Source organism: Meleagris gallopavo, chromosome 1 (assembly GCF_000146605.3).
Source record: "Meleagris gallopavo isolate NT-WF06-2002-E0010 breed Aviagen turkey brand Nicholas breeding stock chromosome 1, Turkey_5.1, whole genome shotgun sequence".
Lineage (NCBI taxonomy): Eukaryota > Metazoa > Chordata > Aves > Galliformes > Phasianidae > Meleagris > Meleagris gallopavo.
The window spans coordinates 165,128,444-165,141,025 of NC_015011.2; the positions used below are offsets into that span (position 1 = coordinate 165,128,444).

The 12,582-nt window shown below is 40.8% G+C and overlaps 1 protein-coding gene across 6 annotated transcripts in view; it reads right to left on the reverse strand.

Moving 5' to 3' along the window:
* Positions 1-2,640: 2,640 nt before the first annotated feature.
* LOC104917512 (ETS-related transcription factor Elf-1-like) overlaps positions 2,641-12,582 on the reverse strand; it is a 36,404-nt gene continuing 26,462 nt past the window's right edge. For all 6 annotated transcript variants that reach the window (XM_031552042.1, XM_031552037.1, XM_031552038.1 and 3 more), the window contains exons 2-3: positions 11,977-12,276; positions 2,641-2,886 (exon numbers count right to left, since the gene is read on the reverse strand). In XM_031552042.1, coding sequence (XP_031407902.1) covers positions 2,656-2,886; positions 11,977-12,048 — 303 coding nt within the window. In that variant the 5' untranslated portion in view covers positions 12,049-12,276 and the 3' untranslated portion in view covers positions 2,641-2,655. The remainder of the gene's footprint in view (positions 2,887-11,976; positions 12,277-12,582) is intronic.

A 12,582-nucleotide genomic window follows, 5' to 3' on the forward strand; every position in this document is an offset into this window, starting at 1 on the left:
GAGAGAAAAAAAACAACACCACACAACTTAATATTCTCTTCAGTGATACGACTTCATTCAAAGCCAAGTGTTCCAATCTATTTTCTTAATCATCTTTTACTACATGACAGTTAATCATTTGAGGTCACATTATACCGGCAGCAAACTGACCATGCAAATTGCCATCACAGTTTCTCCAGTGAAACGTGTTGGTAACTTTAGAGAGTGATAAGGCAAGTCTGTCCATTAATTATAAAAAGATTATGGTGTGTATAACATAGCTAGAAAACTGGCTGTTGGCTATCTTTCAGCAGGGTTTCACGTAAAACAGATGCTGTTCTTATAGCTGTAGTTTTCTGCAGGTCATAATTTATACTACAGATAGAAATCAGGGCAGTGTAATAGCTAGTTTTGAATGGCTTAAACTAGATCCTATAGGCAGAGAAGCTTACCAGAGTCCATACTTCTGCAGATACAACACTCAACAGTAATCCCTGCAGTTTCAGCAGACTTAATTACTTGTAGTTTAGGGGAAAATGAAAGCTTAATGTATATCAGAAAAAAAGAACAGCACTGAAAAACTCATAGCTTCAAAAAAAGATTCATGCATATTTAGCAACCATTTCTGAGTAAGGTTGGCATTTTCAGTTTCATTTTGCTGTGAACTTCAGTCCTCTGAATATTTTAAATTAGAATTAGTAGAGTCTTTACAAGGTCTGATTCTTTATCAGAGGCATAATGTGAAAGTGACTGAAAAGATTTGTACAAACTTCCAAGAGCAAAATAACGCATTTCACTGCTGAGGCCAAACACACACGAATTAAAAATCAAGATGAGACTCAACGATAGGAAATAATCAGAAAACAAAGTAGGTGGGAAATGTTAGTTGCAATCAGCCCCACTTCACAAGCAGCCCACTGCACAATGCACTTGCACCTGCTCTGGCAGTTTGGTTGGGCTGTGTACCTGAAACCTGGACAGAGATGTGATGAAGCCATGCTCCTTCTCTGTGCTCTCTCCCCACTTTCATGGGAGGCCCCTATCCTCCCTGGCCCTGTAATCCTGCCCTGCTAGGGACTGGCACGGTCTCCTTGTTATGAACAAACTGCTGAGGCACCTTCCCCATAGGAGCCCTGAGCAGTGGTGCTGGTCAGCTTGGAGTCATCTCTTTGTACAAAGCCAAGCACTCAGTTTCCAGTGGCCAAAGAAACTCACAGCACATATGCTGCAGTGTGAACCAGATAATTAGTTAGCATCTCCTTCATTACAACAATCTCTACAAAGTCACAGCTCTGGTTTTCTAAGGACTTGGCCTTTAAAGAAAAACAGATTGCTTCAGCTACAATGGAAGATGTTAACAATGCAGTGCTTGTCTGCCTCCAAAGTATCCCTTGGACACCATCAGTTACAAGGATTACATATTTTCACTCTCTGGCAGCAAACCCTTCTCATGTGACTATTTACGTTAGCAACAAAAAATCTTAACAAGAATAGTCACAAAAGCAGAGTTTCACAATTACTCATGCAACTGTCAATTCACACACAATGTATTACAGTGAATACGTATACAGGAAAACTATGAAATTCATCAACTACAAAATATTCACACAGTCACATTAAGCGGTGCTTAAATAACACACTGAGGAAATGCCAGTTACAGTGTGAATAATTAAAATGAATAGCAAGTAAATAGTTGGCAAGACGTCTCAACTTGAAATAACGTTTAGGCATGTAAGACTTTCTTGAATAATCAGTTAAATTATTTGTACAGTCACAGTCTGTTCACAGATAATTCATGGCTAAAGAAAAAGGGGCCACATATATCAGATAAAACCATTTATTGGGAATGGTTCATGTCAATTTACTCTATAAACTGCACCTCATGTCAAGTTTTGCTGAGTTTGGCTTTTGGTGGTAAAAGGCTGTAACAAAGCCTCTGGAAGTAGTGTCAGAGCCGTGACTGAAATCAGCAAGCTGTCTCCAGCCCTGGGGACAGCTCAGCTGGAAAAACCTAATCAGTGAAAGATGGCACAACCAGATCTCAGCTTTGTAAAGCATCCACCTCACCTTTCAGACTTAGTCTGCAAAGATCCTCCAAATATCTACTTCCAGCAAAGTACTGTTTGCTTTGAGGGCTTCTTTGTTTTAGTTTTGTTTTGTTTTTAATAAGTTTCTTTAATCAGATATATCCACGAGCTTTCTCTTTTACACTACCCTTCCTAACAGAAGTTATGCAGAGCATTTGTATTTTAAACATTTATTATTAGAGATCTAAAACGAACACTATGCTGAGCACACCAATATCAGCATCATGCTGACATGCACATTTTACAGTTGGCCATTTGCATACCCTCAAGAAATCAAAATAGTACATCTACACATGCTGTATGTTGCTACTTTTTTGGTACATACGTTTACTCACCTACATACCAACCACTAAAAAAAGGGCAAAAAAATAACATTAAGAGCAATGCACAACTGTTTTGGTACTTTAAGTAGAACTCTATCTTAATCTGTATTGATGGATGACTGTACCAGCTGTGCAGCTGGAATCGCAAGCCACCTGGTACTGGAATTAATACCATCCTCTCTGTCTTGCAGCACAGGATTGACAGCGTTCAATAACGTTCTAACTTTGTTTCTTATTCATTTTTGTCACTCGGCTTTTCCTCACTGCTAGCCACAACCATCTTGTTGCAAAAGCATGGCAGAAAAAAAATTGTATTGCAAACCTGTGAGGGGGATATCATCATCTTCGATGATTTGTTCCTCTGCAACATCTAGAGAATTCTCAGTGATCATGTCACTGGGCTCATCCACACAGGTTAAGCCAGAATAGTTGTTTAGGAGATCTCCACTAGGGACATGTTCCACGATGACAGCAGGGAAGATGGATGGATCACCAAGCTGCAGAAAAAAAATAAAAAAGGAAAATTAAAGTAATGGCAGTTAGAACTATCCACTTTAAGCATCTACTGATGAAGACGTCAACAAACCCACAGCACATCACCTAAATATTAAATGATCAGGAGAAAATACAGAAAAACAAGATGATTTTTAGCACAGAAAACAAAAAGAGCAGCAGTGTCCCGCTATGGGCCAGAGGCTGAATATCATTACAGATAGTACATAATACACTGACATGGTCGCAGGAGGTAATACAAGACTCCCACAACATCACTTTGCAGTTAAAAGACCAAGAGAACAGAGGAATGGAGCAGTGCAGTAGAAGTCAAACTCTGCTGGCAATGACAGCAGCAAACAACTTGCCGCAAGCACCTTCTGCTCTTCCTGTCTAGCTGAGGGCAGAGGGTGGTGTGGCTGTGAGCAGCGCAGGAAGGTCTCACCAGCACTGAGTTTTCCGTGAGACAGTAGCTTAGGGGTCACTCACTACGAGGGTAACAAGTGAAACAAGGAGTGCTTGATACATGTACCTCTAATTCTTGTGGTTTCTTCACTTGCCACTGCTCCCCTACTCTCCTTTAAAGCCTGCTTTCAGCCACCATCCTTCTCTCTCAACAGTTATTTTCCATAAGATACAACAGAAAAATGGCACTTGCAAAAGCCGAAATCAAGCTGGCTAGTTTTAATAACTACATTCTGAGTTTGGCACACTTAAAAACAAGAAAACAAACCAAACGTTGCTCCAAAGAGTTCCTATGAGAAAATCCGTGTGTGTACATTTGGCCCCACTCCACAAAAGAACAAAGATATTCACACAGAGGGTGGTGTTGCACTGGAACAGGTTGCCCAAGGAGGTTGTGGATGCCCCATCCCTGGAGGCATTCAAAGCCAGGCTGGATGTGGCTCTGGGCAGCCTGGTCTGGTGGTTGGCGACCCTGCACATAGCAGGGGGGTTGAAACCAGATGATCATTGTGGTTCTTTTCAACCCGGGCCATTCTATGATATGTAAAAATTGAGCAGTTTTTTTTTTTTTTTAATTATTTAACCATGCAAGAAGAAAAACAATATATGTAATAATGCTCATTTGGGCATTGCTCATGTCTCACAGTCTTGCCACTGCACAGGCCACCAGCAGCAGAAAATGGTCTCAGAGCTGCTGTCTTCCTGCAGACAACGGCAATGGGAGTCATCGTCTCCCACGGAAAGGAATGGAACATACACACTGAAAGGAGAAAGTGCAATTAGGATCTTTATGAGGCAGTAATTACCATCTGAAATTGTTCTGTGTTTTGTAAAACATGCCTCAACAACTGTGGTAAAAAGCAATTGGAAAAAAAAATGAAGAGTTTGGAAACAAAACTAATATTTCTAGGGGCTTCTATCATAAATGTTCTGCTAAAAAATTAAAAGCCTACAAAACCAAATACAAGCAAATTAAGCAAAAAAATAGAGCACACTAATGAGATGAAAAATAAAATACTGTCTGTATTTGGAAGATTTTCAACAGTAAGTTCTACGAACTAGAAGGAAGGTGGTCCATTATAGCCATGTTGCTGTGATACAATTCATGGTACTTAGCAGCTGAAGCATCACAATTTTAGAAATATGCCACAGTTTGTAAGTCATGACGTGCCAGTTACATATACTGTGCATGTGTATATGTAACCACATTAAAAATAACAACTGCAAAAAAAGCTCAGGTTTGCACTCAGGTTTTTGTCACCTGCAAGCGAGAAGAGCACAGGTTCTGCAAGCATCTGTTCAGTAGTCTACTACAAAGGTGAAAAGTATGGATTTTAGATAGGGAAGACACAAATATGAAGACTTTGATATTCTCATTCTTTTCTAGCTCATAGACACTAGGGGTGATGTTCATCTCACCTGACTTCAAGCATGAAGATACTAAGACTTGATCCACTGAGCCTAGGTTTCCTTCAGAGTCAACAGAGAGGTTTTCATAGAGCACTATCTCCCTCACCAGTTTTAGGCTCCTGTGTCACCAGGATGAATCAGGCCCTATAAAAATGCCTATTTCTCTCCACTGACTATAAAAAGGAGCAGGTGCCAGGGTGCCTAATCCTGGTGTAAACATCCAGCTTGAACACATCTGTAAAGGTAGGACAAAAACTGCCATTTGAGGGAAGGAAGATTTAGGTTGGATATCAGGGGGAAGTTTTTTAAGAGAGAGTGATGAGGTGCTGGAACAGGCTGCCCAGAGAGGTTGTGGATGCCCCATCTCTGGAGGTGTTCAAGGCCAGGTTGGATGGGGCCCTGGGCAGCCTGGTCTAGTATTAAATGTGGAGGTTGGCAACCCTGCATGTGGCAGGGAGGTTGGAGCTTGATGACGCTTGAGGCCCCTTCCAACCCAAGCCGTTCTATGATTCTACGATCTGAAACTGGTCAGCTGCCTTCCTGCGGTGAGGCAGTCTGTCTTTCCTTCCTGCTGCTGTGCTTGCACTAATTTGATATGCAGGGCTTGCAAAGTTTGTATGGGATAGTCTCTCAAGGAGTCATTTGTGCTTAGGATGAGCCTCTTGTTAGTTCCTTCTGGATAGAAATTGATTCTGGCTTAGTACCGTCCTTCTCTAATAACTGAAGTTCATACCACTGTCTCCAAGAGGCAAAAACATCCCCAACACCAGTTATTCTTCAGTCTTCTTTTTCAGAACAGAAGCAGAAAGGAAGAAAGGAAACACAGAACAACCTGATCCTTCATCACTTTTATCTCCATTTCTCAAAATCTTATTTATCTCCGGCACTACTAGTCACTCTGCTGTGAAACCTAATTACAACAGCCCAATCATCCATTCATTAAGGTACCATCCTTCACCACTACGTAGCAGTAGGTCTGATCCGTATGATCAAGCATGGTCTACCCTGCAAGGCTCAGCTGAATCTTGATTATGGTAGGAAACAATTGCCATGAACACACTCTGACATAGCCGATGCGTGTCCATCCACAGGTACAGAAATCCATCTTGCAGGGAAATACTTGGACACCCAAATCAGCACTGCCCAATTCAAGGAGCTTGCTGACACTACACTTGGAAAAGACAAAAGACAGAGAAGCAACTAAGAATGGTGTAGAAGAGCATTTGCTGATGCCAGGACACCAAGTGGGATTTTCTTTAAACTAGTAATAGCTTTAAACTGGAGTCATTAAGTATCACTTCTTGAGGCCTGTTTTTTAATTTTAAATCATTAATAGATCTGTTTCTCAATCATTTATTGCTTCTGTACAAAGCATGGATTTTCTAACCTGCCATGGATATGAAAAGGAGAAGCTGGATCAGATACCAGTAAACATCTTCAGTGAGGAAAACATGAATTCGATTTGTTTGCAGTTGCATTCAAAAGACATTTCTGAACAAAAAATTGAATAAAAAGAAAAATTGTATGTTTGCAATTGGTTATGATTCCTTTCATACGCAGCTCATTCAGTGTTAAGTGCTACTACTAATTAATACTGAAACATGCAAAACTATTGAAAGATAAAATCTCACCTTAGTACTTCTGTAATGTTCTTGATTTCATTGAAAGTACCTGAATCCCAACTATGGGGCAAGCTCAAGTTTCTTGTAGCTCTCAAAACAGAGCAATAATTTTGTACATATTTCAAATTGCAAAAGTGACCATGACCACTGCAGCTCCATATAATGGTTCTGGATAATTCCATAACAGGAAAACACTGCTGAATTAAAGACTACTTCTTATTATTAATTTCAGAATCACACAGAATTTTAAGGGTTGGAAGGGACCTCCGGAGATCATCTAGTCCAGCCCTCAGCTACAGCATGTTCCCTATAGGAAAGTGTCCAGGCAGGTTTCAAACACTTTCAGAGAAGGGGAACCCACAGCCTCTCTGGGCAGCCTGATCCAGTGCTCTGTCTCCCTCAAAGTAAAGAATTTTTTCCTCATTTTCATACAGAACTTCTTTTGTTCTAATTCGTGCCCATTGCCCCCTTTTTTGTCGCTGTGGTTCTATGCACCACTGAGAAAGCTTGGCCCCATCCACTTGACATCTACCATTCAGATATTTATAAGAATGGATAAGATTCCCCTCTCATTCTTCTCCAGGCAGAACAGGCCCAGGTCTCTCAGTTTTTCCACATAGAGGAGATGCTCCAAGTACTTCATCATCTTTGTGGCCCTCTGCTGGACTCTCTCCAAGAGATCTGTTCTTTTGAACTGAGGAGCCCAGAACTGGACACAGCACACTCCAGATGTGGCCTCACCAGGGCAGAGTAGAGGGGAAGGATCACCTCCCTCAACCACGCTCTTTTTAATGCACCTCAGGATACCATCAGCCTTCTAGGGCCTCTAGGGCACTCTGCTAGCTCACGGCCAACCTGTTGTCCACAAGGACACCCAGATCCTTCACTGCAGAGCTCATTTCCAGCAGGTCAGCCCCTAACCTGTACTGATGCTTGTGGTTATTCCTCCCAAGGTGCAGGAATCTACACTTACCCTTGTTGAATCTCATCAGGTTCTTCTCTGCCCAACTTTCCAGACTGTCCACCTCTTTCCGAATGGCACCACATCCTTCCAGGGTGTCAGTCAACCCTTCCAGCTTTCTATCATCAGCAAACTTGCTGAGAGGGCACTCTATCCCTTCATCCAGGTCATCAATGGCAGTTAAACAAGACCAGATCAGTAGTGACCCTTGTAGAACACCAGTAGATACAGGCCTCCAACTAGACTCTACACCACTGAACATAACCCTCTGATTAATTAGATTTTATTACTTATCTAACAGCAAGATCACAAAAACTTATTTCTAATTAAAAGTTTCCTCTATGTGCACTAACAAAAAAGGCAAAGTGACATTCCCATTCCAAAAATTTTTTAAAGAGAAGCCCTAGATTGAAGCATTAGCAGTGTTCAAGTAATCAAGTAAACCGATAGAAAGAGCAATTCATATATATATATTATTTATTTATTTATTACTTTGCCTACTTTTCCTGCTTCATCTTTCTCCTATTATCACCATGATACAGTTAAACCACGGCATTCTAGCTACATCAAAGCTTTGGTTTGGCTTCAACACATCTTCCCCATCTGCTGGGCAAATAAAGGACTTCAGCTTATGCTAAAATATTCCCAAGTCTTATGCATTAAATCCCTCACGGTGTAATTTTTTTCTGCAGGCCAACACTGTATATGGACCTAAAACTATTTGGAAGAGCATGAAACTTCAGACAGATGCTGAAGTTCCTTGAACGTCCCATGAACAGGTCTCTGCAAAATACTGACCACTCTGTATGAGGGGAAAAACTAAAACTTCCTGCAAAAACCAAAAATAATAAAGGGGCTTTCTTCTGCTCCAGATGTAGTGTCACCTTATGAGACAATCCAGATCCAATCTAAGAAAAAATGTTTAGTTTTTACTGGAAAACATTGTCCCAAGACTACAGTAAGTATCTTCCAAGTGGCTTAGAAGAAATTTATGAGTGATCAGTTGCAAAAAAAGCATGCAACAGATATTAAGAAGGAAAAGTTACATGGGGATTAAAGAAAGAAGAAGCCTCCATGCAAAAACTGGCTTTGTAAAAAAGCAATAGTATTCATATTTAAGATACAGTTAGCCATTTATTTTGGGAAAATAATAAAGTCAAGAGGCACAAAGAAGAAAAAACACTAATAAAAACTAGGCAAAGTGATCTTGGTGACTGGAAAATGGATTTCAGCTTTTTCTCACAGATGTCCCCGTGCCAAACACTGAAGCAGCCTCTCAACTATCCAGGCGTTCCCACGGACAGGATCTGAGACATGACCAAGTTTCACAGAGGGATTTTGAAAGAAGATAAATACTGCTTAGGAGTACCTCGGTATGGATCTCACAACTACTTCCTGAGTCTTTATAAAACAGTAAGTTGAAAAGTGGGGACTTCCTGCAGAAGCTGGAAATAGACAAAAATGTAGAACTTGGCCTTGACAGTGGCTTTCAGCTCTGGTACCACCAGTTCTCCTGAGGTGACTTCATATTACAGAGCATCAGGGAACATGGAAGGGTAAATCAAGGTCTGAGAAGATGGGGCAGAAGTCATTGTCCAACTTAAGGGCTCAGACTCTAGTTACAGGCTGAGAGAGCTGGGGCTGTTCAGCCTCAAGAAGAAAAGGCTCCAAGGTGACCTGATAACAGATTTTTAGTATCTAAAGGAGAGCTACAGGAAAGAAGGGAACAGACTTTTTAGCAGGGTCTATGGTGAAATGGCTTCAAGCTTAAAGAGGGTAGCTTTAGGTTGGATATAAGGAAAAAGTGTTTTACAGTGAGGGTGGTGAGGCACTAGAACAGGTTGCTCAGAGATGTAGTTGATGCCCAGACCCTGATACTTTCAAGGTGAGGCTGGATAAGGCCCTGGGCAACCTAATCTAGCTGTGCACGTCCCTCTTCACTGCAGGGAAGTTGGGCTAAATGACATTTAAAGGTCACTTCCAACTCTAAGGATTCTATGACTCTGATTCTAAGGTGCAGATGTAAAGAAAAGCAGTTCTGGACAGCAGTGCTGACTCAGCCAAAGCCTGTAGGAGCTCCTGTCCAGTTTTTCAGTACCATCAGTATTAGCCCTTCTCAAAATTATGAAAAAGATTTTTCACCACATTTCTTCCTCACCATGTAAGCACAATGTTACAAGTGAGCCCTCCAAGGATAAAAAGAAAAGAACAAACAAAAAACATAACTTTCTAAACAGAAAGAGATAAATCTGATAGAAAAGAGCCCTTCCTGTTCACACAGAGCCACATGATCAAGCCTGGCATCTGCCACTGGTTGAATGCTTAGTTTTACAAATAGACTGTTCATAATTTATGGTTGTTTAAACGAGACTTAAAAGAAAATAAATAAATGGCCATGAATTATGACTTCCCTGAAACACAGAATGTAGCTGCCATCTAGGCTCTGAACCTTTCTCCACAGCTGTTCCATGTCCTAACAGTTCTTGGCACAAAAGGGCTCCAGACAAAGCCTCGACAAGAACATGAGTATCAAAGTATCTTCAACTCCAGCTTTTGAGAAAATAGCAAAAATGATTACCCAAAGATCAGTTACCTGGCACCTGTATATAAAGATGGCTCCCCAGGGAGGTGGTGGAATCATCATCCCTAGGTGTGTTTAAGAACTGTTTGGATGTGGTGCTCAGGGACGTGATTTATTGGAGGGTTGTTAGTTAGGATAGTATGGTTAGGTCATGGTTGGACTTGATCTTTAAGGTCTTTTCCAACCTGAGTGATTCTGTGATTCTATGATTTTGCATCCTGATGAAGCTCAAAAAAATGTTTTTGATCAACACAGAGCGCTTCTAGAACTAAAATGCTCAAAGTACACAAGTTATGGCATATATCCCAAAATACAAACCGTCCAGAACTGAAAAACTTCATATTATCTGTACCGATAGCTTCTACATTGTAAGAAGCAGATCAATGAATTATAAACATGATCAACCTTTTTGTGTTAATAGCGTATTATCCACCTTTATCTGAGTTAAATCTTGTTCCAACTTCCCACATCTTTGCCTACTTCAGGCTTCTTTTCCACAACTGCAAATTTAGTATCTACCTTCAGGCAGACATCTAGCTGGCTACTTGAATCTTTGATATACGAACCAAGTCAACCTACTGATTTAAACAGAGCTTCCATCCAAGTCTTTGCAGCTAGGAATGCTTTGCTATGGCCTCCCATATCTTTGATTACATCCCCTGTAGGATATGCTCCAGGCTGCCTTTTTTCCTTAGGCTTAATTTGGAATAGGATTTATCTGGGTTATGAGATACACGCCAAGGTTAAGTTTGGCCTCCATTTAGGGAGGTTTTACTCTTGAGTGCTCCATGTTTGTTTGCTTATTATGTTTTCAGGTGAGCATCTGAAGAAACCACAAGAGACAAAATGCATAGCCAAACTAAGAAAGACACACTTCTTGCACTGCTCCTCCAAGAAATCACAATGAAGCAGCCCTCCTCTTTTCAGTTCTCCCATTGGCTTGTAAAGTAAAAACAACAACAAACAACATACAGAAGTAATAAATACAGCTCATTTTCCACTGTGTTTGTGCAATTCCCATATCTAAATCCCCAGACTGCCACAGGCTTTGGAAAAATACAGGGAAGGAAGTTACATTACTAGTTCCACCCAAAACTGAGTTAGCACTTTAGACAGACAACACTCAGTTCATTGAAATGATCACACGAGTCTGACAGCAGAAACGGGACACTGACCCAGCCAAACATGAGGCCACAGAAAAAAACCCAGAGACAAGGTTACGAAGCCAAAAGTATTTTTAAAGCAGAGGACAAATACTCTTCACATTCACAAAAAGAGGAACAATTTGCAGCAACACTTCTCAGCTGCCCCTCTATAAGACTAAGAAGTCTTAAAATCTCCACAAGACTAAGAAATACTGCTCCATAATAGTAAGATGCCTAACTTATCTTTAACCAATGCAAAACCCTACCAAGGACCACCACCTACGTATAGAATTGCTGCCCAAGGTTTACAATAGGATCTGCTGAAGCCTCAGGAGTCAGAGGATGTGGTTTTGATAATCTAAAACTACCTAAGAGTTTTATGAGACAGAAACAGGTAGCATCCCCACAGTGTGAAAGAAACCCATTTAAGTTATTTTGAAGCTTAGTTCTGAATAGCTGACATACACACAGTAATGCAATTCACAAACCAATCTGCAAAGAGCAGAGGGCAGACACTTACTGCTCCTTCTAGTCATCTGTAGTGTGACAGTTGCTTTGTTCTGGATTTTATCCTAGCACACCACAAAACTTAAAGTGACTGTCAAATACCAGAATGTCAGGAATTTTACAGCGTGAATGGATTCTACTGACACAAATCAGTGACAAAGGAAAAACATCTTCAGAGGAGGTCTCTGCAATACTGCAGAAGTTACAACATTTCAACCAATTTCTGCTCTGCTCGTGCAAGTTACAGGAAGCAACAGGAAGCTTTTGAAACTGCAGAGATCTGCCGCAACAATAATGATCTCAGTGTTAGCTTTCTTGTGTTTTACACAACACTTTTTCCTCATGTTTTCCTAACATTCCTTGCACCAACTCGAACAAATGCCATTTCTTCCACCATCCCATACCTGCTGCTCATCCTCCATGACGTTGCTGGCAAATTCAAACACAAGCTCATTCTGCTGTACAACTGCTGCCATAATAACGCATTCCCAGCTCTCAGCTCCACATAAGAAGAAAAATGTTCTCAAATGGAAAAGAATGGACAGTGTCACCAGGGTGCAGCAGGGCAGAAAGGCAGGATCACAGAATGAACCAAGTGGCAGTTTCAGTAGTTCTTAGATCATCAGCGTTCCTGGGTCCTTCTCAAAGAAACCAAGGAAAATTCTTTCCTGAGTTGTTTCTCCCACGTGGACAGCTGTTTATCTCTGAGGAAGGAAAAAAGAAATACAAATTAGGAACTGATTGCTTTAGCTACCTGAAAGAACAGCTCTCACTGTAAAGCTTGGTCATATCTACGAATGTTTTACCAGGCTCTAAGAAAGTTGGATACCTTCTGATCCCCAAAGGTATTACTCCACTAATCAACACATGCAAATGTTCATTCACTTAAAAAAAAAGAAAAAAAAAGGGACTGTTTCAGGAAGCAAGACACAAGTTTCAAAGTGTTTCATTTTAAAAGCATTCGACCAACACAAATAAGAAGTTATGAAAGCTAACAAAAAGAAAATCCA